The sequence below is a fragment of the Pan troglodytes genome, chromosome 15 (genome assembly GCF_028858775.2).
Source record: "Pan troglodytes isolate AG18354 chromosome 15, NHGRI_mPanTro3-v2.0_pri, whole genome shotgun sequence".
Taxonomy (NCBI): Eukaryota; Metazoa; Chordata; class Mammalia; order Primates; family Hominidae; genus Pan; species Pan troglodytes.
The window spans coordinates 43,234,542-43,261,463 of NC_072413.2; the positions used below are offsets into that span (position 1 = coordinate 43,234,542).

General features: G+C 36.5%; 1 protein-coding gene across 5 annotated transcripts in view; it reads left to right on the forward strand.

Annotated features, from left to right (window-relative positions):
- The window catches only part of FANCM (FA complementation group M), a 64,784-nt gene that overhangs the window by 19,938 nt on the left and 17,924 nt on the right, over positions 1 to 26,922 (forward strand). For all 5 annotated transcript variants that reach the window (XM_509928.7, XM_009427757.5, XM_009427756.5 and 2 more), the window contains 8 exons: positions 3,106 to 3,290; positions 8,380 to 8,586; positions 10,971 to 11,184; positions 14,599 to 14,756; positions 17,055 to 17,210; positions 19,070 to 20,975; positions 25,432 to 25,526; positions 25,639 to 25,707. In XM_509928.7, the coding sequence (XP_509928.3) occupies positions 3,106 to 3,290; positions 8,380 to 8,586; positions 10,971 to 11,184; positions 14,599 to 14,756; positions 17,055 to 17,210; positions 19,070 to 20,975; positions 25,432 to 25,526; positions 25,639 to 25,707 (2,990 nt within the window). The remainder of the gene's footprint in view (positions 1 to 3,105; positions 3,291 to 8,379; positions 8,587 to 10,970; positions 11,185 to 14,598; positions 14,757 to 17,054; positions 17,211 to 19,069; positions 20,976 to 25,431; positions 25,527 to 25,638; positions 25,708 to 26,922) is intronic.

Sequence of the window (26,922 nt, forward strand, 5' to 3'; positions counted from 1 at the left end):
GGAGAGTAAAACAATATATAGTACCAGTAAAAGAGTAAAAAGTAGATTAGGAGAGAGAGAGTTATAGAGGAGTGCTGTTTTATATAGGATGGTTATAGAAGACTTCTCTGTAGAGGGATATTTAAAGTGATGATGGAGATAAGGGAGGAAGCCTTGTGAGTTTTGGAGGCTGGGGGAGAGATAATTCCAAGCAGTAAAAATAGCAGATTCAAAGGCCTTGAGGTGGCAGTAGGGTGCTTGGTGTGATTAAACAGACCAGCGTGGTTAGATTGAGGCTACAAGTATGACTGAGCCTACAAGTGGTATAGATGAGAGGTATGCAGATAATATCAGACTTTAGTTTTTAATTTCTGAATATTTGTGCTTTGCAAAACCAAACAGAGGTATTTGTAGCAGTGGAATGACATGACATTTTAAGGATCACTCTGGTAGTTTTGTGGAGCATAGACATTGATAACCTAGAAAAGTATTACGATAGTCTTGGATGATGACACATAATAGTGGTGTTCATCAAGGCAATAGTGGTCAAGGTGCTGGGAGATAGATTCTAGATATATGTTCAAATTGGAGCCAACTTATTTATTGTATTTGTTGATGGATTGGACGTATGATGTAAGAAAAAGGGAATTGGCCAGGTGCAGTGGCTCACACCTGTAATCCCAGCACTGTGAGAGGCCGAGGTGGGCAGATCACGAGGTCAAGAAATCAAAACCATCCTGGCCAACATGGTGAAACCCCGTCTCTACTAAAAATACAAAAATTAGCTGAGTGTGGTGGTATGTGCCTGTAGTCTCAGCTACTCGGGAGGCTGAGGCAGGAGAATCTCTTGAACCTGGGAGACGGAGGTTGCGGTAAGCCAAGATTGCGCCACTGCACTGCAGCCTGGCAAAAGAGTGAGACTCCGTCTCAAAAAAAAAAAAAAAAAAAAAAAAAAAAAAAAAAAAAAAGGAATCATATGGCTGGGTATATACATTTATGTGTACATGTTTGCAAATGATTACATGAGCAAAGTGAAAAATGAAGAATAGAGATAAGTATGTGAGGTAATATGTATGTTAATTAGCTTGATTTAGCCATTTCACAATGTATATAGACATCTCAAAACATATTGTACAACATAAATATATACAACTTTTATTTGTCAATTAAAAAAAAGAATAACAAAAGAAAGAGCAAACATGTTAAGATGTTTTTGAGACACCTAAGTGTCAAGTAGGCATTAGATAACCAAATCTGGATCTCAGAAGAATGATTGCTGCTGTTTTTACATATTTACATATATGTGAATACATTTTGGAGTTACCAGCATAAAGGTAATATTTAAAGTTTCAGGAATAGATGTGATTATCAGGACAACAGTTTAGAGATATACAGAGGAGGGTCCAGAATGGAGTCCTGAAGAATATCAACAGTTAAGAGTTTGGAGGAAAAAAAGCCACTAAGAAGCTTGGGGAGGAAACTGGACAAGTAAAATGTCAGAGAAGCTGAAGAAAGAGACTATTTCAGAAGGAAAGAGGAAAGTGTGTTAAACTAAAAAGTGTCGATTGAACTTGGCAGTATGGAAGTTATTGATGATTTTGCTGGAAGGAGCTTTAGTGGAATGAGGGTAAAAAGGCAGGCTGTGACAGATTGAAGGAGATACAGGTTTTGTGATGAAAGTAGCAATTCATTCAGGAGCTGGTCACATACAGAGACTTGATGCTTGATGCAATGATGATTCAAAAGAAGTTTGTTTAGAATAATTTTACTTGGAACAGCTGCTTCTTCAAGTCCTACGTTTTGTTTTTGTATTGTAAATTAACTTTATATTTAATAAGTCATTTATTCCTTAGAGGAGTTGTGAAGATTAAATGAGTTAACATACATAAAATGCTTAGTGCGGTCCTTGGAACACATATGATGATTAAGATAATAAAAATCAGTAGAGGTTGGATGTGGTGGCTCATGCCTGTAATCCCAGCACTTTGGGAGGCTGAGGTGGGCAGATCTCTTCAGCCCAGGAGTTCGAGACCAGCCTTGGCAACATGGCAAAACCCCGTCTCTACAAAAAAATTTTAAAATGTAGCTGGGCATGGTGGCATGAGCCTGTAGTCCCAGCTACTCAGAGCATGAGGTGGGAGGATCACCTGAGCCCAAGAGGTCGAAGCTGTAGTGAGCCATGATGGTGCCACTGCATTCCAGCCTAGGTGACCAAACATGACCCTGTCTCAAAAATAAAAACAAACAACCAAAAACCCCACACAGTATGCAATAATTAACCAATTACTATATGTGCAAAACTATATACTGTTTCATTTATACATCAATCCATATTAGATATGAAGAAACTAAAGCTTAAAGAGCTTAAATAACTACCATGATCACCAATCACCCAGAGAATTAAGTGCCCAGCCACAAAGATCATGTTCTTATTAGTGCATTCTACTGCCCGCCACCCCCCTACCTCACCCGCCCCCCAGCAGAGACATATCGGGAGCAGCTTTGGAATTCACTGTAGGGTATGTTCTGCAGTTGTCTTTGGAGAATTTGAAAGTATAGTAGCTTTGAGGACAGAATGCATGGCTTGGATTAAGACATTGCCTTTAGTGAACAGAAAGGAAAGGGAAGACTTATGAAATTAGGGGGAGCTGCATAGTTCTGTGCTTCTGGCTATCTTAGAAGGTAAAGGGAAATGATAGCCATTATGCCTGAGTTGAAGGATTAGTCAAAAGTGATTCAGATAATTCATATTTGATTTGTTTAGGATGTTATTTTATGACAGCCAATGATAATAAGCTAAGATTATTAAAATTAATAGAGAATATAGTTTAAAAAATTTCAAGATGTTTGAAATTATTTATTTATTTGTATGTTTGTTTATTAGAGACTGGGTCTTGCTATGTTATGTTGCCCAGGCTGGTCTTGAACTCCTGGGCTCAAGCGATTTCCCCATCTCAGCCTCCCAAGTAGCTGGGACTATAGGTGTGTGCCACCACATCCAGCTGAATTATTTTTTTGAAAGAATTATCATTCGTTAGCATTAACACTTTCAGGTTTGTCTTTTGAACTAGTTCTTGTCTAAATGCTTTGTAAAAAGTTGTAATTAAAGTTTTTATATATATATAGCTGAAAACACTACTGAAAAGAAACGTGATGAGACCCGAGTTATGATCTTCTCTTCATTTCGAGATAGTGTTCAAGAAATTGCAGAAATGCTTTCACAGCATCAGCCAATTATTAGAGTAATGACTTTTGTCGGCCATGCCTCAGGGAAAAGCACGAAGGGTTTTACCCAGAAGGAGCAACTGGAGGTAATTATTTTTGGAATTGATAAAAATAGAAATAAGATTGATTAGCTTTGCACTTGTTCTTTTTTTGTTAGTTTTAACTCACTGGTCAATTAGCTACTTAAAAAGAATTTTACAGTAAACGTGTAGGTAAAAATAAGCATATTTTGAAAGATGATAACAAATGTTTTATGTGGTTTTGGAACTTTTTTTTTTTTTTAAGTAATGTAAAGTGTAAAAGTTAAGCAGAAAAGCTCTGGAATTATATTAACTGGGTTGGAATCCTGACTCTACCACTTAAAAGTTTCTTTACTTCTTCTTCCTCAGTTTTCCTTATCTGTAAACATACATCATAGAGTTGTTGTAAGCATTGAAAGAGATCTTATTGTAGAGCCACCAATAAATGTTTATTGTTTAAGTTGCTTTAATAATTTATTCTAAACAAATAATTAGCCTATCTCTTTTTATTTATTTAAAAATCTTATTTTAAAAGTGGGGTCAGAAGAAACCATGATAGTATTTAAGGTAGCCTTATGCTCTGAGTAAGAGGACATTCGGTTTTCTAAGGGCTGTGATGTTTTGAGGGAAATTTTACATTATTGATTTTTATAAAATCTATGCAGCTTTTTATAAATTAACTATGTAAGTCTATACTTGAGTAGTGACTGACAATTAGATATCTCTTTAATTTCTAATTAATTTTGACAGATCCTTTTTTGATTCTGCAGACGTTAGTAGATGAGGTTTTTTTTTGTTTGTTTTTGTTTTTGTTTAGATGGAATCTTACTCTGTTGCCCAGGCTGGAGTGCAGTGGTGTGATCTCGGCTCACTGCAACCTCCGCCTCCCAGGTTCAAGCAATTCTCCTGCCTCAGCCTCCAGAGAGCTGGGATTACAGGCACCCATGCCTGGCTAATTTTTGTATTTTTAGTAGAGATGGGGTTTCATCATCTTGGCCAGGGTGGTCTCAAACTTCTGACCTCTGGTGATCCGCCCGCCTCAGCCTCCCAAAATGCTGATATTACAGGCATGAGCCACCTCGCCTGGCCGGGAGGTAGTCTTCTTCTTCTTCTTTTTTTTTTCTTTTTTAAATTTTGAAATGGAGTCTCTCTCTGTTGCCCAGGCTGGAGTACAGTGGCCCAATCTCAAGTCACTGAAACCTCCGCCTCCCGGGTTCAAGAGACTCTCCTGCCTCAGCCTCCTGGGTAGCTGGGACTACAGGTGCCCACCACCACGCCCAGCTAAGTTTTTTTGTATTTTTAGTAGAGACAGGGTTTCACCATGTTGGTCAGGTATTCTTTTTTTTTTTCTTTTTTTTGAGACGGAGTCTCGCTCTGTTGCCGAGGCTGGAGTGCAGTGGCACGATCTCAGCTCACTGCAAGCTCCGCCTCCCGGGTTCACGCCATTCTCCTGCCTTAGCCTCCCGAGTAGCTGGGACTACAGGTGCCCACCACGCCCAGCTAATTTTTTGTATTTTTAATAGAGACGGGGTTTCACCGTCTTACCCAGGATGGTCTCCATCTCCTGACCTCGTGATCCGCCCGCCTCGGCCTCCCAAAGTGCTGGGATTACAGGCGTGAGCCATGGTCAGGTATTCTTTAAATACCTTTTATACCTGCCCTCACTACACCGAGAAGAGTCTGTTTAAGCTGACTGGATATGGTGGGGAGTGCCTTCCTGAATCTGAAAATAATACTTTTGCCTATCATCAAGTCAGGTTATACATATTTTTAAGGCATCTAGTGGGTGATTACTACTCTTAACATATATGTATGAATGAAAAATGAATTGGATTTTTGCTGTGGAGGTCAAGCATTTTCATTATTTGAAATACCTGCAGTACCCAATCCGATCTCTGATCAATTTCAGTATTACCTAAAGTCATTATTTCCTGAGCTTGTCAGGCACCGTAAGAACATTATTGATTTTACTGACTTTATCATTTACTCATTTATGTCAATAATATTTTAATGTATGCCAAAGTAAAAACTTTTTTTTATTACTCCTATATGTAATTGCTTTCATAACAGCTGTTTTATTTTGAAACGAGCTTGCAGGCAAATAATTGTACATTGTCCATTTATTTAGAAACACGATATTAAGTCAGAAGAAATTGGGGGGGCCAGATCCTTTAGGGCCCTATATGTCATTTCCATTTTAATGACTTTCTCTTTTACTCTGACCGAGATGAGAAGTTCTTGGAGAGTTTGGGGCAGAGGATGGTCTTAGCTCGGTTTATATTTTAAAAGAATCAGCCGGACACTGTGGCTCATGACTGTAATCACAGCACTTTGGGAGGCTAAGTTAGGCAGATTGCTTGAGGCCAGGAGTTCGAGACCAACTAGGGCAACATGGTGAAACCTTATCTCTACCAAAAATACAAAAATTAGCTGGGTGTGGTGGCATGTGCCTGTAGTTTCAGCTACCTGGGAGGCTGAGGAGGGAGGATGCTTGAGCCCAGAGGTCGAAGCTCCAGTGAGCCAAGATCACACCACTGCACTTCAGCCTGGGCAACACAGTGAGACCCTGTCTCAAAAAAAGAAAAAAAAATCATGCTGGTTATTGTCTGAAGAATAAACTGTAGGGGCTAAGGGTGGAAGTGGAGAGACCAGTTGGGAGACTTATAACAATTTAAGCTGAAGATGATGGTGACTTGGACTAGCGTGGTAACAAGGAAGGTGGTGAGAAATGGTTAAGTTCTGGATGTATTTTGCAGGTCAAGCTGACAGGGTGTATTGACAAATTAGAGTGGGATATGAGATAAAGGCATATGAAGTCTGACTGTAGGATGACTCCAAGGTTTTTGGCCTGAGCAACTGAAGGAGCTGGTATTAACTAAGATGGATAAGACTGCAGGAAAGGCCAGGTGTGGTGGCTCACGCCTATATTCCTAACACTTTGGGAGGCCAAGGCAGGTGTATCATTTGAGGTCAGGAGTTTGAGACCAGCCTGGCCAACATGGTGAAACCCTGTCTCTACTGAAAATACAAAAATTAGCCAGGCATGGTGGCGGATGCCTATAATCTCAGCTACTTGGGAGGCTGAGGCAGGAGAATTAGGGAATATCAGGAGCTTGGTTTTAGATGAGTTAACTTTGACATGCCTCTCAGATTAATGCTTTTCAAACTATTGAAACTGGTAGAGGACCAGTTTATTTCCCCCACTACATGACATACTGATACTTTTGAACAATAAAAATGAATTACTAGAAAGTAAAATGAATGAAAAATAAAGTTCTGGTCCAATTTTTAAAATATTACTAGAGTCAGCCAACAAAATTACTCTGTCAAGTGTCTAAACCCTTACTTTCAGTTATTGTACTTACCTTGTTGTCAGCTAGTAATAAACAGTTTTTGGACAGGCACCAGTAATAAACAGTTCATGGAGCACACTTTCAGTAGCAGTCTTTTAAACATCAAGCAGAGATATTGGATAAACAATTGAATATATGTCTTGAGTTTGTGGAAAGGGTTCATGGAAGTGTATATTCAATGGCAAATTAATATCAATCTTAAGCATGGAAGTAACAGTTTAGTTTATACATGTTAACTAAAAAGAAAATTGACATTCTTTATTAATCTGTTAGTTATATTAAGAAAAAATGTATCTAGCACTGTGGCCTTTTTTTTTTCTTTATCTGGGCAAAAAGGACATCTGCTTTACTATGTTATATGCAGGTTGGCTTAATGTCAGTACAAATTCCAAAGGAAATGAATTACTCTTAATGTTTAATCATGATCATTGTTTCTCCCTGTACTCCGAGGATTTCCATATTGAAAGAAAATCCTTGGACCAGTGCAACTGAAATGTTTATGAGAAGACTTAACATAATACATTTATATTTATTGTCCTACTTTTAAGGTTGTTGTTTTTCACAATACAACTAGCTTACAGATTAAGTTAGGTTTTTGGAGTCAGAGACACTAACATTCAAATACTGATGATTATTAGTGAGACATTAGGCAAATAGCTTAACTTTTCAGATTTTCAGATTGTTTAATAAAATGCAATGATAATATCTACCTCATAGGGTCGTTGGCAGTAGAAACTAATATATAAAGTACTTAGTTTGGTACCTGGCACATAGTGTGCCCTTGCACATAGTAGCTATCATTATTTATCAGCTAATTCAGCTTTTGATGTTGCATTATCTCACTTAATTACCACCTCCACCACTCCACTGTACACAAACTCACAATGTTGGTATTGGTCTGTATGGAGAAACTGAGGCTCAGAGCAGTTGAGAACTAAGTTTATAAGGCTTAAGGGACTTTCATTAACTTTTTCATTAACTCCTTCTCACGCTATTGTGGTTTCATTAAACTGATCAGAGAAATCCTGGAATGGTAGTATAAAAGGTAAGATATGACTTCTAAGAGTAATACAACATTCTTACAAATATTATAAGAAATATTTATAAACCTATTTCAGATAAAACTATACATTTAGGTCTAAGGTATGATAAATAGGAGTGATTGCTGTAGGCCATTTCCCTGCCCTATTCCCCTTTCTGTGGTGCTAAAAGTAAACTCTGGGTTTTCTCATTCAGTGACGAACTTAAATTGTTGACAGATCCTTTTGACATCACAACCATTACTAAAGCAAAATAATTAGAACTGTTTATTTTACCATAATCTCTTTTGGCTTATATTGCTAGTTGGTTGCTTCTTTTCCTATTCTATACTATCCTTGATGCTGATTTTTTTGCTTTGTTTTGTTGAAACGAGGCTTTACTCTGTTGCCTAGGCTAGAGTGCAGTGTCACAGTCATAGCTCACTTGCAGCCTTGAACTCCTGGGCTCAAGAGATCCTCCTGCCTCGGTCTCCCAAGTAGTTAGTGCTACATGCATACACCATCATGCTGGGCTAGTTTTTTTATTTTTCGTAGAGACAGGGTTTTTCTATGTGCCCAGGCTGAGCTTGAGCTCCTGGACTCAAGCAGTCTTTCTGCCTTGTCCTCCCAAAGTGTTGAGATTACAGGCATGAGCTGTGGCCAGCCTTGAGGCTGATTTTTAATCTGATTTTACTATTTTTCAGGTGAGTGGGGAAAAATATGCTTTGATCTACAGTTCTCTTACATTTGCATGTAGTTATTTTTCAATTGTTTTTATTTTAGGTAGTGAAACAGTTTCGTGACGGTGGTTACAACACGCTGGTTTCTACCTGTGTGGGTGAAGAAGGTTTGGATATAGGAGAAGTTGATCTTATAATATGTTTTGATTCCCAGAAGAGCCCAATTCGTCTTGTACAACGAATGGGTAGAACTGGCCGTAAACGTCAAGGCAGGATAGTTGTTATCCTTTCTGAAGGACGAGAGGAACGTGTAAGTAGAGCTGCAGAAACACAATTTGACACTTGAAATTTGAGAAATACAGCCCAAAGGTGAATATCAATATGCTAGCATTCCAAGTCCAAACACTCTGTAGATAGTTTTGGTTTATTTCCCCCCACTTTGTATTGGATTCTCTCTTGTAACTAGGAGAATTTTTGACTGGATTCAGTTTCCTAAGTTTTATCCATCTAAAGAAACACATTTTTAATACTTAAGTAGTAATTCAGAGATACCTAGATCTAAAAACCAATATGTATTACTTTGTTTTACTATTTTCCTGTGCTTCTAAAGAAGGCCTGTGCTTTGTGTTTAGTTTACTTTCTTTCTGAACTATAGTAAACTGAGAATCATTTTTTCTTTTTCAAGGGCTGTCAAAATAACTGACTAAATAAGAAACAAAGAACATGTATCAGAGACAGTATGAAGCCTGAAAAACCCAAAATATTTACTTTCTGGCCCTTTTTGGAAGTTTGCTGATGCCTATTTTAAGTGATAAGGAACTTGAATTATATTCATACTGTGCTACAATCTTGAGTGACAGGCCTTTCTAAATAAGATGTTACATAAAATATTATTTTGTGTTTGTTACACTAAAGTATTAACTAACTTTTGTAACTTATCGAGACTAGTTCAGCAGCCAAATATATAGATTCACATTAAAGGTCTTAACAGCCATGATAATTTTTAAAAATTGATTTTAGGCTGGACATGGTGGCTCACACCTGTAATCCCAGTACCTTTAGGAGGCTCACTTGAGGTCAGGAGTCCGAGACCAGCCTGGCCAACATGGTGAAACCCCGTCTCTACTAAAAGAATACAAAAACGAGACAGGTGTGGTGGCGCACGTCTGTAATCCCAGCTACTTGGGAGTCTGAGGCAGGAGAATCGCTTGAACCTGGGAGGTAGAGGTTGCAGTGAACCAAGATCCCACCACTGCACTCCAGCCTGGGTAACAGAGCGAGACTCCATCTCCAGAAAAAAACAAACAAACTGATTTTAAATATTTTATATACTCTTTAAAATCATCCTGAAAAATGAATTATTTCTCTAATACTTTTCGTGTGATTATAGCATATTCATATGTAACATCTAGTTTATCCATAAAATGATCCTAATGAAATGTTTGGTAAAAGGCCGTGTAATATCAGTGAGTGGAATTGGGTTCTAATTGTATTCCCTAGCCAAGTTACTTAACCTCTCCATTCACTTGTTAGGTTTCTTATCTGTAAAATAGTAACAGTGGCCCCGTTTACTCAGTATTTACATTGTGCTGTGTAATGTTCCAAGTTTCAGATTCATTATTGTATTTAATCCTGTCAGCACCCTGCAAAGGGAGTAACGCTTTTGTTGTATACAGGGAAGGAAACTGAAGTGTAGAAAGACGAACAAACTGAAATAAGGGAATAGTTTTAAAAAAACACAAGACAACCTTACACTTCTATGTAAATATCAGTCTTTTTTAAAAACAGCAAGCTAACAAAGATAGATTTACTTTATGCAGTATAACTGCTAAGGTGGGCTTTTGTAATAATGGACTTTGAAATGATTTTCTTTTTAAAAAAAAACAACAAAAAAAACGGAGTCTTGCTGTGTCACCCAGGCTGGAGGGCAGTGGCATGATCTCGGCTCACTGCAACCTCCATCTCCTGAGTTCAAGCGATTCTCCTGTCTCAGCCTCCTGAGTAGCTGGGACTACAGGCGCGTGCCACCATGCCCGGCTAATTTTTTTTTTTGTATTTTCAGTAGAGACGAGGGTTCACCATATTGGCGAGGCTAGTCTTGAACTCCGGACCTTGTGATCTGCCCGCCTGGGCCTCCCAAAGTGCTGGGATTACAGGCGGGAGCCACCGCACCCAGCCTGAAATGATTTCCATTAAAGGTTAATCTAACAGTTTACTGATAGGTTTTAAAATTCAAGACAGCTGGGCTCAGTGACTCACGCCTGTAATTTCAGCACCTTGGGAGGCCAAAGCTGGAGGATCACTTGAGCCTTGGAGTTCAAGACTAGCCTGGGCAACACAGGGAGACCCCATCTCTACAAAATAAAGATTAGCTGGGTGTGGTAGCTCACACCTGTAGTCCCAGCTACTCAGGAGGCTAAAGTGGGAGGATCGCTTGAGCCCAGGAGGTTGAGGCTGCAGTGAGCCCTGATCACAGCACTGTACTCCAGAGCCTGGATGACAGAGTAAGACCCTGTCTCAAAAAAAAAAAAAAAAAAAAAATTCAAGACAACAGAAGCTCCATTTTCTAAGTATTTAAGTGGATCGGGGTTTAATTTTATGTTTACAATAAATCCAAACTAATAATTGCTTGTTATGGACAAATTGTTATTTATAAAAGTAATATAATCTGACATTTTCTGTTTGTTTTTACAGATTTATAATCAGAGTCAGTCCAACAAAAGAAGTATATATAAAGCTATTTCAAGTAACAGGCAGGTCCTTCATTTTTACCAAAGAAGTCCACGAATGGTTCCTGATGGAATCAACCCAAAATTACACAAAATGTTCATCACACATGGTGTCTATGAACCAGAGAAGCCTTCTCGGAACTTGCAGCGAAAGTCATCTATCTTTTCCTATAGGGATGGTAAATAAATTTTGCATTTGACACATGCATTTTTCCCCTGTTCTTACTTAGCAGGTCGTATCTTGATATAATATTTCTTGTTTGAAAAACTGAATATATGTTCTAATTAATATATTATAGGCATTCTCTTTGGAAAGGCTATACGAGATTATTCATGTGGCAAATGGAGAGACACTGGTAGTATAGAGTGACAGAAACTCAGTGTTGGGGAAAATTAAACATACCCTACCAACCCAGAGAATGTTCTCCATAAAGTTTAGAAAAGAAAGAAAACAGTTTTATTTTTTAATAAGCATTAAACCAGATTACAATGTGCGCTGAAGATAATGTACTAAGATAATACCAAGACAGAAAGAAATTCCCTATATGTATCCCCAAGCACTTAGAATCCTTTACATACATGTTGTCAATATTAATAGTAACTTGTCCTCATGTAAGAGGGCACCATTTGCTATACATTCCTTCATAGTTTATCCCATATTTACCTGGTAATTGAGGTAGCCATTTGTGTTAGCTGGTTACCTTTCTCAAATATCTTGAGATATTTGCACTATGAAAGTGAGAAAAAATGTTTATTTTTTGGATTTTACTTAATCTCTGAAGTGGGTTTTAAACAATCATAAAAATCATATAACTAACATTTGGAAGGAACCTTGGGAGTCATGTGGTCCAATTACTTATCAAGGTAGGAATGCTTCTGCATCATTCTTGTTTTAAATGCATAGCCAGTCTCAACTTGAATACCTCTGGTAATATAAATTATATTTCTTTAGAGGGTTCATTCCATTGTTGAATGGCCCTGTATAGTAGAAGACTCTTACGCTGAAAAATCTGTGTCTTTGTACCTTTTTCTCATTGATCTGGTTTCTTAGATTAAAAATACAGTTTTCATCTTTGGTTTACCTTTATAACAGTTCTCTATATATTTGAAGGCCATACCTTTTATGTTTGTTCAACTGTTTGTTCCACTGTTGTCATACCATGCATTTTTAAGATTCTTACCCTCCTACTACTTGCTTTCAATTCAGATTTGTTAATGTTCTTTCCCTTAACTCAGAGCCGTCAATCAATGTTTTTTTGGCTATGTCTATTAAACTTAATACAAATGCACTTAATAGGAACATACCTGTCATTTTTCAAGATTTTGCCAATTATTTGGTTAAAATAAAAACACAGCATGTCTTTTGAGTTTTCTTGAATTTGATAAATTAATAAAAGCATCAAAACTTGATTAGGTTGGATAAATCATTGTTAGTGATCATTGTATTTTTTATAGTTGCTAATTAATCTTATATTTAATAATTATTTCTAAAATGTTACTGAGGTCGATGGCAAATTCTTTAGTGAATATCTGGAACCTATCCTTTTAAAAAATTGAGATAATGTTAACTTATGTTCATTTTTCTATACTTGTTTCTTCCCCTTTTCTCTGATTTTTCAAGTGTCAAAGATTTATCTTAGATTATGTGATTTATGTATGGAATAATTCTATAATTCTGTACTAGTATATAAATACACTAGTGTATTTATACTAATATATAAAATATATACTAGTGTATTTACTATGTATTTTGCTAATGTATGCTAACTATATACTAGTTTTATACATAGTATATATTTTATATATTAAAATATATAGTATATATTATATACTATATATAGCATATGTAGTATTATATATAGTGCATATGTAGTATATATTATATACACTAGTATGTAATTCATCTGAGCTTAGAGCTCTGAATTGACTATTTTTTATTTTATTTTATTTTTTTGAGACAGAGTCTCGTGTTGTCGCCCAGGCTGGAGTGCAGTGGCATGATCTCGGCTCACTGCAACCTCTACCTCCCAGGTTCAAGCAATTCTCCTGCCTCAGCCTCCCAAGTAGCTGGGATTACAGGCACATGCCACCACACCTGGCTCATTTTTACGTTTTTAGTAGAGACGGGGTTTCTCCGTGTTGGCCAGGCTGGTCTTGAACTCCTGACTTCAGGTGATCCACCTACCTAGGCCTCCCAAAGTGCTGGGATTACAGGCATGAGCCACTGTACCCAGCCACTCTGAGTTTATTTTAAGGGACGGGGGGTACCTGCCTATTTCAAAATCTTAGAGTCTCTGGATGTCAGGTCTGAAAGGGGCCTGAGAGATCATTTAGTTCAAACCCCCTTATTTTACAGATGAGGAAACAGATGCAGAGAAGCCTTTTATTTATTTATTTGTTTTTTTTTTTATTTTTTTATTTTTTACATTTTTAAAAAGCTTCTTACACAAGTTTGGAATACCTGAGACATGATCCTAGCTCACGGAAGCCTCAACTCCTGGGCTTAAGAGATCCTCCTGTCAGCCTCCTGTGTGGCTAGGACTACAGGGATGCAACACCATGCCCAGCTAATTTTATTTTATTTTTTTAGACTTGGGGTCAAGCTGTGTTGCCTAGGCTGGACTCAAACTCCTGGCCTTAATTGATCCTCCCTCCTCGGCCTCCCAAGGAGGAGGTGTCAGCCACTGCACCCAGCCAGTTTCCTGATTTTTAATTCAGTAGCTTCTCAATTTTTCTGCTCTCATCTGTATTAGCCAGAGTTACTGCTTTGTACTATTTAGCCTTTTCAGTTTGGTGATTCTTAGAGATTATAGAAGCTGAAAAGAATGAATATACTATACATATTTTTAAAAGTCTATTATGTCCTTTTTTAAAGCAACAAGTCTGTTCCCCCTACACTTTACTCATTTTGCCCCTAACCCCCATTTAAGACTTAAGATACATACTCCTTTTAAAAGTCTTGGCCTTTCCTGCCCACTCTCAACACCCCCACCAAGCTTCAGATGAACTTTCCAATACTGCTATGATAGAATCATAATACCAGTTTTCATTTGTGAGTTATCTTACTCTGTTTCATGCCAGGTCTTAGGCAACCAAATGAAAAGAGTCCAAAAGAAGCCAGGACTGAGAGCCTAGGTACCTGGCTCTGTTCTGTTAATGGATTCATTACCAAAGGATAGCTCCTAGACAGATGGGTACTTTCAGAGGTAAGAGAAGTTTAGGAGACATTTAGAAGCATGAAGTAATAAACTGAGTGGTTTTTTATGAAGAATACTAGTTTTAAGGAATAGAATCAAGGCTGAGGTAGGATCAGTTGAGCCCAGGAGTTTGAGACCAACCTGGGCAACATATCAAGACTTCATCTCTACAAAAAATAAGAAAAGTAGATGGGCCTGGTGGCATGAGCCTGTATTCCAGCTCCTGTGGGGGCTGAGGCAGGAGTATTGCTTGAACCCAGGAGTTTGAGGTTACAGTGAGTTATGAATGTGCTGTTGCACTCCAACCTGGGTGACAGAGTTTGAATGGATATTGTGGGTTTTTTTGCTTTGCAGATTTTTAAAAAGTCTCTTTTCCATTATTTTTTCAACTTATAGGAATGAGGCAAAGTAGCCTAAAGAAAGATTGGTTCTTATCAGAAGAAGAATTTAAATTATGGAACAGACTTTATAGATTAAGGGACAGTGATGAAATTAAAGAGATAACATTGCCTCAAGCTCAGTTTTCTTCTTTACAAAATGAGGAAAACAAACCAGTAAGTTGAATATATTTTCAGATGTTCTTTTTTCCCCCCTCATTTTAATGCCAGAACCCCTCAGATGTTCTTTATAATGATCAAGCAATAGCTTTGGGAATAATGAGATAATTGTGATTGGAATGTCAACTTACTTTAAGAAATTAAGAATGTAATCAGTGTAAGAAATCATTAAAGTCTAAGTTTACAAAACTACTAATTTTCTTCTTTTATTTATTGTATATATGTATTTAACCAACTGTGATATTTTTACATAAATTATGCCTTTCTTTCATTACTGTCATTTAAACATTTCTATATAGGCATAATCTTACATGGTTGTCAGTTTACTCTGTGATATACCATAGTTTGCTTGACTATTTACCTATTGTGTTTTGGGATTCTTTTCAACTTTTTTTTTTTTTTTTAAGAGATGAGGTCTCGCTCTGTTGTCCAGGCTGGCCATCAGCTCCTGGACTCAAGTGATCCTCCTGCCTCAGCCTCCCAAGTAGCTGGGACTGTAAGTGTACACCACTGCATCTGGCTTTTTCAGTATTTTACTAACATAAATTATGCTTTCATAAGCATCCTTGTAAACCATTTTTTTTTTTAATTTCAATAGTTTTTGGGGAACAGGTGCTGTTTTGTTACATGGATAAGTTCTTAGTGGTGATTTCTGAGATTTTGGTGCACATCATCCGAGCAGTGTACACTGCACCCAATGTATAGTCTTTTATCCCTTGCCCCACTCCTACTCTTCCCCCTGAGTCCACGACAGAGTCCATTATATTATTCTTAGGCCTTTGTGTCCTCATAGCTTAGCTCTTACTTCTAAATGGGAACATAGGATGTTTGGTTTTCCATTCCTAAGTTACTTCACTTAGAATAATAGTCTCCAACTCCATCCAGGTTGCTGCGAATGTAATAATTTCATTCTTTTTTTTATGGCTGAGTAGTAGTCCGTGTGTGTGTGTGTGTGTGTGTGTGTGCATGTGTGTCACATTTTCTTTATCCACTCACTGATTGATGGGCATATAGGCTGGCTTCATATTTTTGCAGTTGCGAATTTTGCTGCTATAAATATCGGTGTGTGAGTATCTTTTTCATATAATGACTTCTTTTCCTCTGGATTAGATACCCAGTAGTGGGACTGCTGGATCAAATGGTAGTTCTGCTTTTAGTTCTTTAAGGAATCTCCGTATTGTATTGCCTAGTAGCTTTACTAATTTACACTCCCACCAGCAGTGTAAAAGTGTTCCCTTTTCACCACATCCACTCCAACATCTACTATTTTTTGATTTTTTTAATTATGGCCATTCTTGCAGGAGTAAGGTGGTATTGTATTGTGGTTTTGATTTGTATTTCTCTGATAATTAGTGATGTTGAACTTTTTTATATGTTTATTGGCCATTTGAGTTCCTTATAGATTCTGGATATTAATCCTTTGTTGGATGCATATTTTACAAAGATTTTCTCCTACCCTGTGGGTTGTCTGTTTACTCCGCTGTGCAAAAGCATTTAGTTTAATTTAGCCCCATCTATCTTTGTTTTTGTTACATTTGCTTTTGGGTTCTTGGTCATGAACTCTTTGCCTAAGCCAATGTCTAGAAGAGTTTTTTCAATGTGACAGAATTTTTATGGTTTCAGGTCTTAGAGGTAGGGCTTCGATCCATCTTGAGTTGATTTTTGTATAAGGTGAGGGATGAGGATCCAGTTTCATTCTTCTGCATGTGGCTTGCCAGTTATCCCAGTATCATTTGGTTGAATATGGTGTCATTTCCCCACTTTATGTTTTTGTTTGCTTTGTTGAAGATCAGTTGGCTGTAAACATAAATTATGCTTTCATAAGCATCCTTGTAAACCAAAACAAAAAATAAAATTTTTGTTTTGAAATTATAGTTAAAACTTTAAATTTGACGTTATTGTTTATTTTGTTTATTATTAACAAATTCTTTGTTAACTTTGTGAAAGTCAAGAGAACTGATCAAAGGTTGTATATGTGCCTGGAGAGCTGGGAAAACAACCTCAGAAAAGATTTCTTTTAAAATATTTAACTGTTTGCTCTTAACATGGAACTATATAAACAGGAATATTGTCAACTTGTAAGTCATGTAACAGTTACTTAACAAATCTATTTTAAAGGGCATCTTTCTGCTTTATGAAATTATTTTCTTTTTTTCTTCTGAGATTTTAGTTGGGAGTATCTAAATGGATCCAAATTATGTTAAGCTGATTATATGTATATTGAGTGTTTTTTAAAATTAGTTTGTGAAATCTCAGTATTTTTTCATCATTTTTATTACTTTTTAAATAATTAAGACTCAAGAATCAACCACTGGAATTCATCAACTCTCTCTCTCTGAATGGAGACTGTGGCAAGATCATCCTTTGCCTACACATCAAGTTGATCACTCAGATCGATGCCGCCATTTTATAGGCCTTATGCAAATGATAGAGGGAATGAGACACGAAGAGGTAAGGTTTTATTGTAACTTTCTCTTGCTGGTATGATAGTAAAACTAGAGTACTTAGCTTTTATTTTTCTTAATTTGAAGTAATAAGAAATATTTTGTTTTTCTGTATAGTTCCCTGTGATCTCAGTAAAGAATGAGTTTTCTGCCTTAAGAGAAGAAATAGATTTAATTAATTAGAAGAAGAATATCATCTGTAAATATTGATAGACCAGAGTAGAATTTTAATATACTTAAATGATTTATGTAAACTGTTTGTAAAGCTTATTTAGGATTCTTTTGGATTCGGATTTATTGAAATACTCTCTGTCATCTAGGTTATTTGATATCTTTCTTGTATCCTGGTCCTAGTTTAGAGAATTATAGATTCCTTGAGCAGTTCCTTGATTATTCTTCCTAGAGTCAGCATAGTGAACCAATTATGAGTGTGAAATCCATAGTGCCTGGGTTAGAATCCTAACTCTGCCTCCTACTGATTGTGTGTTTATAAGTTATTTAACCTCTCAGTGCTTCAGTTTTATCTGTAAAATAGTCATAGTGATAATACTTATTTCATAAGGTTGTTGTGAGGATTAAATGACCTAATATATGTAAAGCACGTAGTAGCTGGCATATAATAAGTACACAGTAAATTGTAGCTCCTATTTTTATTATTAGCCTTTGATCATGCATACATGTAAATAAAGTAGTTAGATGTGGATCCCAGCAAAATGTGTGCAATCAAATTAACATATATTTATTGAGTGCCTTCTGTGTGCCACACTCTGTTCCCTGCTTTATGGCTATAACCATTAGCAAACAGAGAAAATATTCTGTTTATGTGGAGTATATATACTAGCAGGGAGACAGACATTTGCTCACATTAATGCTTATTATATTTATTATTCAAAAAAGCAGAGGGTCGGGTGCGGTGGCTCATGCCTGTAATCTCAGGCTTTGGGAGGCCAAAGCAGGCAGATCACTTGAGGTCAGGAGTTCGAGACCAGCCTGGCCAATATGAGGAAACCCTGTCTGTACTAAAAATACAAAAATTAGCTGGGTGTGGTGGCACATGCCTGTAATCCCAGCTACTCAGAAGGCTGAGGCAGGAGAGTCACTTGAACCCGGGAAGCGGAGGTTGCAGTGAGCCAAGATCAAGTCACCGTACTCCAGCCTGGGCGACAGAGCGAGACTTTGTCTAAAAAAAAAAAAAAAACAAAAAAACCAGAGAGGTAACAGCTTAAGTCTATAAGTAGTAGAGGAATCCTGATTAAAGTAGCATTCTTAGGGGAAAGGAGGGATGGTGGAGATTGTAAGTTTTAGCTAATAACTTAGAGATAAGTAAGACTTAGAAATTCACTATACGAATCCTTGATTAGGAACTTTGTTACAAATAGAAGTATATTCCAGGATACAACCTAGCAGACATACAGGTACTACTATGTTGGACATTCTAAAAGCTATTCTTAGTTTACTGTCATTGAAAGAATAAATTTAACAAATGTATATGGTTTTTATTAATATATGTTTTTAAAATATCTATTTTTAAGAAATTAGAATAATTCAATTAAATGTTAGAAATGTAAAACTCACTATATTATGTATTCATTCAATTTGTTCTTCCTACAAATAGTTATCAAGGGTCTTTTGGGTATTAAGTACTGGGGATACAAAAAAGTTAACTGATTAATGATAACTTGATAGTTTCACAGTAGTGTACTTTATAATTTTGATTTATCGGAATAACTTTTAAGGTATAAAAGAATACCACTGGAACAATGTAATAATATAAATATTTTAATATAGAGTGAAACTCCTCTCTTAGATTTGGCTTTCTGTTTTGTTTTGTTTTCCTGTGGCTTTTTAAATTTTCCTTATTTATAGGGAGAATGCAGCTATGAATTGGAAGTTGAATCTTATTTACAAATGGAAGACGTTACCTCAACATTTATTGCTCCCAGGAATGAATCTAATAATCTTGCCAGTGACACCCTTATCACTCACAAGAAACCGTCATTTATAAAGAACATAAATCAAGGCAGTTCATCCTCAGTGATAGAATCTGATGAAGAATGTGCTGAAATTGTTAAACAAACACATATCAAACCTACTAAAATTGTTTCTTTAAAGAAAAAAGTGTCTAAAGAAATAAAAAAAGATCAGCTTAAAAAAGAAAATAATCACGGTATTATAGATTCTTTAGATAATGACAGAAATTCCACTGTAGAAAATATTTTTCAAGAAGACCTACCAAATGATAAAAGGACATCAGATACAGATGAAATTGCTGCCACATGTACTATTAATGAAAATGTTATTAAAGAACCGTGTGTATTATTAACAGAGTGTCAGTTTACAAATAAATCCACTAGTTCACTTGCTGGAAATGTTTTAGATTCTGGTTATAACAGTTTCAATGATGAAAAATCTGTTTCATCTAACTTATTTCTTCCATTCGAAGAAGAGCTTTATATTGTTAGAACAGATGACCAATTTTATAATTGTCACTCATTGACAAAAGAGGTACTAGCTAATGTAGAGAGATTTTTATCTTATTCTCCTCCACCTCTCAGTGGACTCTCAGACTTGGAATATGAAATTGCTAAGGGTACTGCACTTGAGAATTTGCTTTTCTTACCCTGTGCAGAGCATTTACGAAGTGATAAATGCACCTGTTTGCTGTCACATTCAGCTGTGAATTCTCAACAGAATTTAGAATTGAATTCACTTAAATGTATAAATTATCCATCTGAAAAAAGTTGCCTTTATGATATACCTAATGATAATATTTCTGATGAGCCAAGTCTCTGTGACTGTGATGTACATAAACATAATCAAAATGAAAATTTAGTACCTAACAATCGTGTTCAAATACACAGAGGCCCTGCACAGAATTTAGTTGGAGAGAACAATCATGATGTTGATAACAGTGACCTCCCAGTATTGTCCACTGATCAAGATGAAAGTTTGCTGTTATTTGAAGATGTTAATACAGAGTTCGACGATGTGAGTCTTTCACCCTTGAACAGTAAAAGCAAATCTTTACCTGTGTCAGACAAAACTGCTATTAGTGAAATGCCTCTGGTCTCTCAGTTCTTAATTTCTGATGAACTTTTGTTGGACAATAATTCTGAACTCCAAGATCAAATCACCTGTGATGCTAATAGTTTTAAATCTCGTGATCAGAGAGGTGTACAGGAAGAAAAAGTGAAGAATCATGAGGATATTTTTGATTGCTCTAGGGATTTATTTTCTGTTACCTTTGATTTAGGCTTCTGTAGTCCAGATTCTGATGATGAAATATTGGAACATACATCAGATAGCAATAGACCTCTAGATGATCTATATGGAAGGTATTTGGAAATTAAGGAGATAAGTGATGGAAATTATGTTTCGAATCAAGCACTAATACCAAGAGATCATAGTAAAAATTTTACTAGTGGAACCGTTATTATCCCATCAAATGAAGATATGCAGAATCCAAATTATGTACATTTGCCACTGAGTGCAGCAAAAAATGAAGAATTGTTATCTCCTGGTTATTCTCAGTTTTCTTTACCAGTGCAAAAAAAAGTTATGAGTACACCACTCTCTAAATCAAACACATTGAACTCATTTTCTAAGATAAGAAAGGAAATACTTAAGACACCAGATTCTAGTAAGGAAAAAGTAAACCTACAAAGATTCAAAGAAGCATTGAATTCAACTTTTGATTATTCAGAATTTTCTCTAGAAAAGTCTAAAAGCAGTGGTCCAATGTATCTGCATAAATCCTGTCATTCTGTTGAAGGTAAGATTCCATCTTTATAAAGTCTATAACTCTTTCTAGAATAATTACTCTAGAAATACTTTGGTAATTTTTCCAAATGTAATTTTTTAGTACATGGTACAATATCAATATTGAATTAGATAATTGATGTGTTATATTTTTCTTAAGATGATCTTACTAATATTAGATTTATTTTATTTACATATACTTATGGCACGCATGGTATGGAAAAGGTTATTCTTGCTAGACATTATGAAATACACGAAGATGAGTAAGATCTGGCCCTAGGTCTTGGTTGTAAAACATAATTATGTGACATACGTATTTGAAAAGATGCCAGTAAAATGTGGAAATAACTGCCAAATGAATAATAAGAGAGTGGCTGTTTAGGAGGTTCAGAGGATGATGAAATTTTGAGTTTGATTAGATTGGACTTTTTTTGTTTCTTTGTTTTTTTTGAGACGGAGTTTTGCTCTTGTTGCCCAGGCTGGAGTGCAATGACATGGTCTCGGCTTACTGCAACCTCCGCCTCCCAGGTTCAAGTGATTTTCCTGCCTCAGCCTCCCAAGTAGCTGGGATTATGGGCACCCACCATCATGCCTGGCTAAGTTTTGTATTTTTAATAGAGGTGGGGTTTCACCATGTTGGACAAGCTGGTCTTGAACTCCTGACCTCAGGTGATCCACCCGCCTCACCCTCCCAAAGTGCTGGGATTACACGTGTGAGCCACTGCGCCTGGCCAAGATTTTATATATAGTGTAGATTTTCATTTGGGTTCCTTGGGAATATTTATGCTTTTGGTATGTTGAAGATACTAAAGACATAATTTAGGTGTTACAAAATGATGAAAGCGAAGGGAAAGAAGGAAAGTATGATTTTGGGAGATAGTTTGAAGTAATAGTTTTATGCAGCAAAATATTTGAGAAATAAAAACTGTATTCAGAAGATCGAGACCAGACCACAAAAAATCAGAGAAATCTCTGGGTTTCTGTAATCTAACCATTACACTTACAGAAAAACTAGATGATATAGTGATAGATGTTTGATATGAAGTCGTGCTGTATAATACAACTCTACAGATTATTATATCAAGTCATTTATGAATTTTACTCCTTATGTTAAAAGCTGAATAAAAAGTAGCTGTAGGATAAAAGGAAAGTTTCCTCTGTAAATCTTTTCCTTACATTATTCTCGTTAGCATGGAGGACATGGTTTGTGAATGTTCTATTTAAGATGAAAGCATGTTGGAAGTAAGTACTGGAAATACATTTAATTTTCAAAACCTGACTATTCTATATAGTCTGGGGTTGTGCCATGACATATATATTTTTTCAAAGTGTATGATGCCTGTGAGCCTTCAATATTTGCTTTAATACCTCTATATGAAGTCCACGTTAATGAGTGAGATAATTTTTCTGGTTTTGCGTCAGATTTGCACAAAAACATTTTTTCTAGGATTGTACTTAACTACAAATCATGGGCAAAATAATTACAAACACGTATCATGGAATTATTTATTAGAGAACATTTAGTTATTTTTTATTCTACTTAATTCAAGACAGAATTTAAGCTCATTTTCTGTATTATATATGAAAAACATAGTTCATTAAAACATCATGAAAGCACTGAAAAAGAAAGCCTCCTAGAATGAGTTGGTTACTATAGCCGAGTCCTGCATTTAACTTTGGCTTCCTTAGAAGGTAATGAAAAAAGAAAAACTAGTTGATTTATGTATTGTTCATCTGCAAAAAGGAAATCACTCAAGTTTGTCTGTCTGGGTAGATGTTTTAGTAGCAGAATGTGAGGAGAAATTTACTGAGTGGTTTTGTATTTGTTATCTATTGCTGTTTAACAAAGTACCCCCAAAAAACTCAGTGGCCTGAAATAATCAGTAAAATAAAATAAGCTTCTTAGAAGGCCTGTTGTTTGAGAGGATCTGTGAGGAGCTTCTTTAAAAACCTTAATGGGCCTGGCACAGTGGCTCATGCCTGTAATCCCAGCACTTTGGAAGGCTGAGGCGGGTGGATCACCTGAGGTCAGGAGTTTGAGACCAGCCTGGCCAACATGATGAAACCCCGTCTCTACTGAAAATACAAAAATTAGCCAGGTGTTGTGGCGCGTTCCTGTAGTCTCAGCTACTCAGGAGGCTGAGGCAGGAGGATCACTTGAACCTGGGAGGCAGAGGTTCCAGTAAGCCGAGATCGCGCCACTGTACTCCAGCCTGGGCAACAAAGTGAGGCTCTGTCTAAAAATAAATAAATAAATAAAAATAAAATCCTTACTCTCTGACTGAATGGTACTGTAAGGCACAATCTTTGATTTTTAAGGAGGTCTTAACAAAGCATTTAAACTACACCCTCAGCTCACCCTCAGCTTCATAATATTTTCCTGGCTGTCCTCTGGGTTTGATCTTTGCCTAGAAAATTTCTTAATTTTATCATTGTTTGCCATCAGGAGAGGCCGGGAGTTTTCATAATCAGCAAATTCTAATTATGTTTGTCCTTAATGTCTTTCTTTTTGCATTTTGCTCTTATAGCAAAAAGCAACATTTTTTCTGGAAGTCTTAGCTAGATCACCTCTCATAGATTAGGTACATCTTTTTCTTTCTTTCTTTCTTTCTTTTTTTTTTTTTTTTTGAGACAGTCTCACTCTGTCACCCAGGCTGGAGTGCAATGGCACGATCTCGGCTCACTGCAACCTCTGCCTCCCAGGTTCAAGCGATTCTCCTGCCTCAGCCTCTCAAGTAGCTGGCACTGTAGGCGCCTGCCACCACGCCCGACTAATTTTTGTATTTTTAGTAGAGATGGGGTATCACCATATTGGCCAGGCTGGTCTCGGACTCCTGACCATGTGATCCGCCTGCCTCTGCCTCCCAAAGTGCTGGGATTACAGGTGTGAGCCACCATGCCTGGCCCATTTTTTCCTTTTCGTGCTAACTGCAATGATGCCAAATTTTCTGGTACTACATTAAAGGATTTAAGATTTTTCCTACTTTTCTTTAAGCCCTCACCCACCATTTCCTCAATGGCCAACTAACCTTCCTACAATTTCTTTGAGGCTCTTCAAGACTTCGTTCACTAAAACTGAAGTCCTTTCAGCATCCACCACTGTCTAGTTCCAAAGCGACTTTCCCAGTTTAGGTTTTTGTTATGGCAACTCCCTATTTCCAGGTACCAAAATCTGTATTATTTATCTATTGCTGCATAGCAAACTACCTGCAAAACTTAACGATGTAAAATAACAGACCCTTGTTGCCTCAAGGTTTCTATACAACAGGAGTTTAAATGTGGCTTAGCTGAGTGGTTCTGGCCTAGGATATTTCATGAGGTAATAGTCAAGACATTGGCCAGGGCTGCAGTTATCTGAAAGCTTGAACAGCTTTGGAGGATCTGCTTTTAAGATGGCTCAGTCATACTGCTGTTAGTAGGAGACCTTGGTTTCTTGCCATGTGGACCTCTTCGTAGGGTGGTTTGATAAGTGTGTGGTGTTTTGTTTTTTGTTTTTTCCCCCGCCAGGCAGGGTCTCGCTTTGTCACTCAGGCTAGATTGTAGTGGTGCAATCACGACTCACTGCCACCTCTGTCTCTTGGGCTCAAGCAATCCTCCTGCCTCAGCCACTGGGACCACAGGCACGTGCCACCACACCCAGCTAATTATTGTATTTTTTGTAGAGAGGGTTCTGTCATGTTGCCCAGGCTGGTCTCAAACTCCTGGGCTCAAGTGATCTGCCTCCTCGGCCTCCCAAAGTGCTGGAATTACAAGCGTGAGCCACCACTCCTGGCCTGGTATGGTCATAAAACATAAGCATCTGACTTCTTCCAGTACAAGTGATGCAAGAGAGAAAGCAAAAATGAGGCCACAATACCTTTTATGACCTAGACTCGTAAGTCATACACCTTCATTTTCATTATATCCTTTTTTTAGAAGCAAGTCACTAAGTATGGCCTGTACAGTTCTAGTTACAACATTTTGTATTGAATTGTATCTTACCAATTTTTATTTCATGCACACAAATACATATGGAAAACACATATATAACAAAGAATCTTTTAATATATTGTTTTGTAGCTTGCATTTTTATGCTTTAACTCTTTCAAGTAGAAAGAGAATAAGACACAAAGGGCAGAAAGACTGCAGTAGATTTTAGAGATAAATTCTATTAATGGAACCAGTGACTAATGAAATTACTTTTTGTGTTTTTCTGGCCTCATTTCAGTTAATTTATAAAATTGAACTTCATTCAAATATGTGTTTATTAGCAAAAGATATTGTCTTATTTTCTTCACTGGCATTTTAAATTTTTTGTCTCTTGTTTAGCTTTTTTGTTCAAAGTTCTCCAAGACTATCTTTTTTTGAAAGTGAATAAATGTTGAGATTGCGTGAAATAATTCTTAATGTAGCCATCAATAAAATAGATTGTTATGATTGGGTAAACCTAAATCTATTAACCATTCGTTATTTTGAAAAATAAATTATAGATGGACAATTATTAACAAGTAACGAAAGTGAAGATGATGAGATTTTCCGAAGAAAAGTTAAAAGAGCAAAAGGAAATGTTTTAAACTCTCCTGAGGTGAGTCATTCAGTAATCACAATAGTATAATCATATCAAAGGCTATTTTCCTTTTATACTTTGGGCTTCTGCTGAGACTTTTGTTACCTTTTACTTTATTTACTTACTTTAGGATCAGAAAAATAGTGAAGTTGATTCTCCACTTCATGCTGTCAAAAAGCGCAGATTTCCTATAAACAGAGTAAGTAAATACCAGGTAATGTATAGTAATCCAAATTCCTTTGGAATAAAAATTTTGAGAGAAATATATGTGTAGATAAATATAGGTATTTTTAATCCTTAGTAGAAAAGTTGATATTCTGTTGTATGTGATTGGAATTTCTAGCTTCTGTTAGTTTTCAAAGATGTATTCACTGTAAACTTTCCTAAGCACAATAAATAAAAATATTAAGTAATTTTAGACTCTTTAAAAACCATCCTATTTTTGTCAGTACACTTGAGCAATTCGGCAAGCATTCATTAAATACCTCCTATGTGTCTACTGTGTAAGATGCTGGAGATACTCTCAAGAATATATCCTAATACTGTCATAAGTTACTCAATAGGAGAGATAGAGAAGTAAACAGATAATTTCAGTATAATTTTTAAAGTTGAGTGATAAGAAAAGTTAAGCCGTTAACCTCGATCTCGGGAGTTCTGGCAAGCTTCTTGAAGGTCATACCTTAGTTAAACCTTAAACTGTATTTGGCAGTGAGGCCAAAGAAGGGAGAAGAGAAGGCATTGTTTACAGAATAACAGCTTAAAGGAAGACCCAAAAGTGAGAAATGGCATCTCTATGTTACTAGATTGTAAAGACAAAAGAGTTTCAAGAAGTAAAATTGGAGAACAATCAAGGTCAAGGGTTAGAATTGCTTATTCTTTTCATTTGATTACTGAATGAGTTTGAAAGAAGGAAAGGAAGGAGTCCAGGATGACTCTGGTTTTTGGCTTGAGCTGTTTGGCAAGTGTGTCACAGATTTAGGCTAAACAAGAAAGAGATGGTAAGTTAAGTGTTGAACAGGTTTGAGTTTGAAGTTTCTGTGGGATAGTAAAGTCACAGCGTCTGGCAGGCATTGATGACTGTCAATCTCAAGTTTGATAGATGGGCAGGTCTTAAGGTTAATGATACTCACCAGTTTATAGCTGATAGCTAAATTTTGAGACTAGCAAATCTTGTCTGTTTTAATTCTCGAATACAGTCTAGGATAATTTGTGTAAAATTACAGGTGCTTCTCAACTTACAATAGAGTTGGATCCTGATACACACATCATAAATTGAAAACATTGTATGTTGAAAATGCATTTAATACACCTAATCTACTGAATATCACAGCTTAGCCTAGCCTACCTTAAACGTGTTCAAAACACTTATATTTGGTCAAAATCATCTAACACAAAGCTTATTTTATAATAAAAT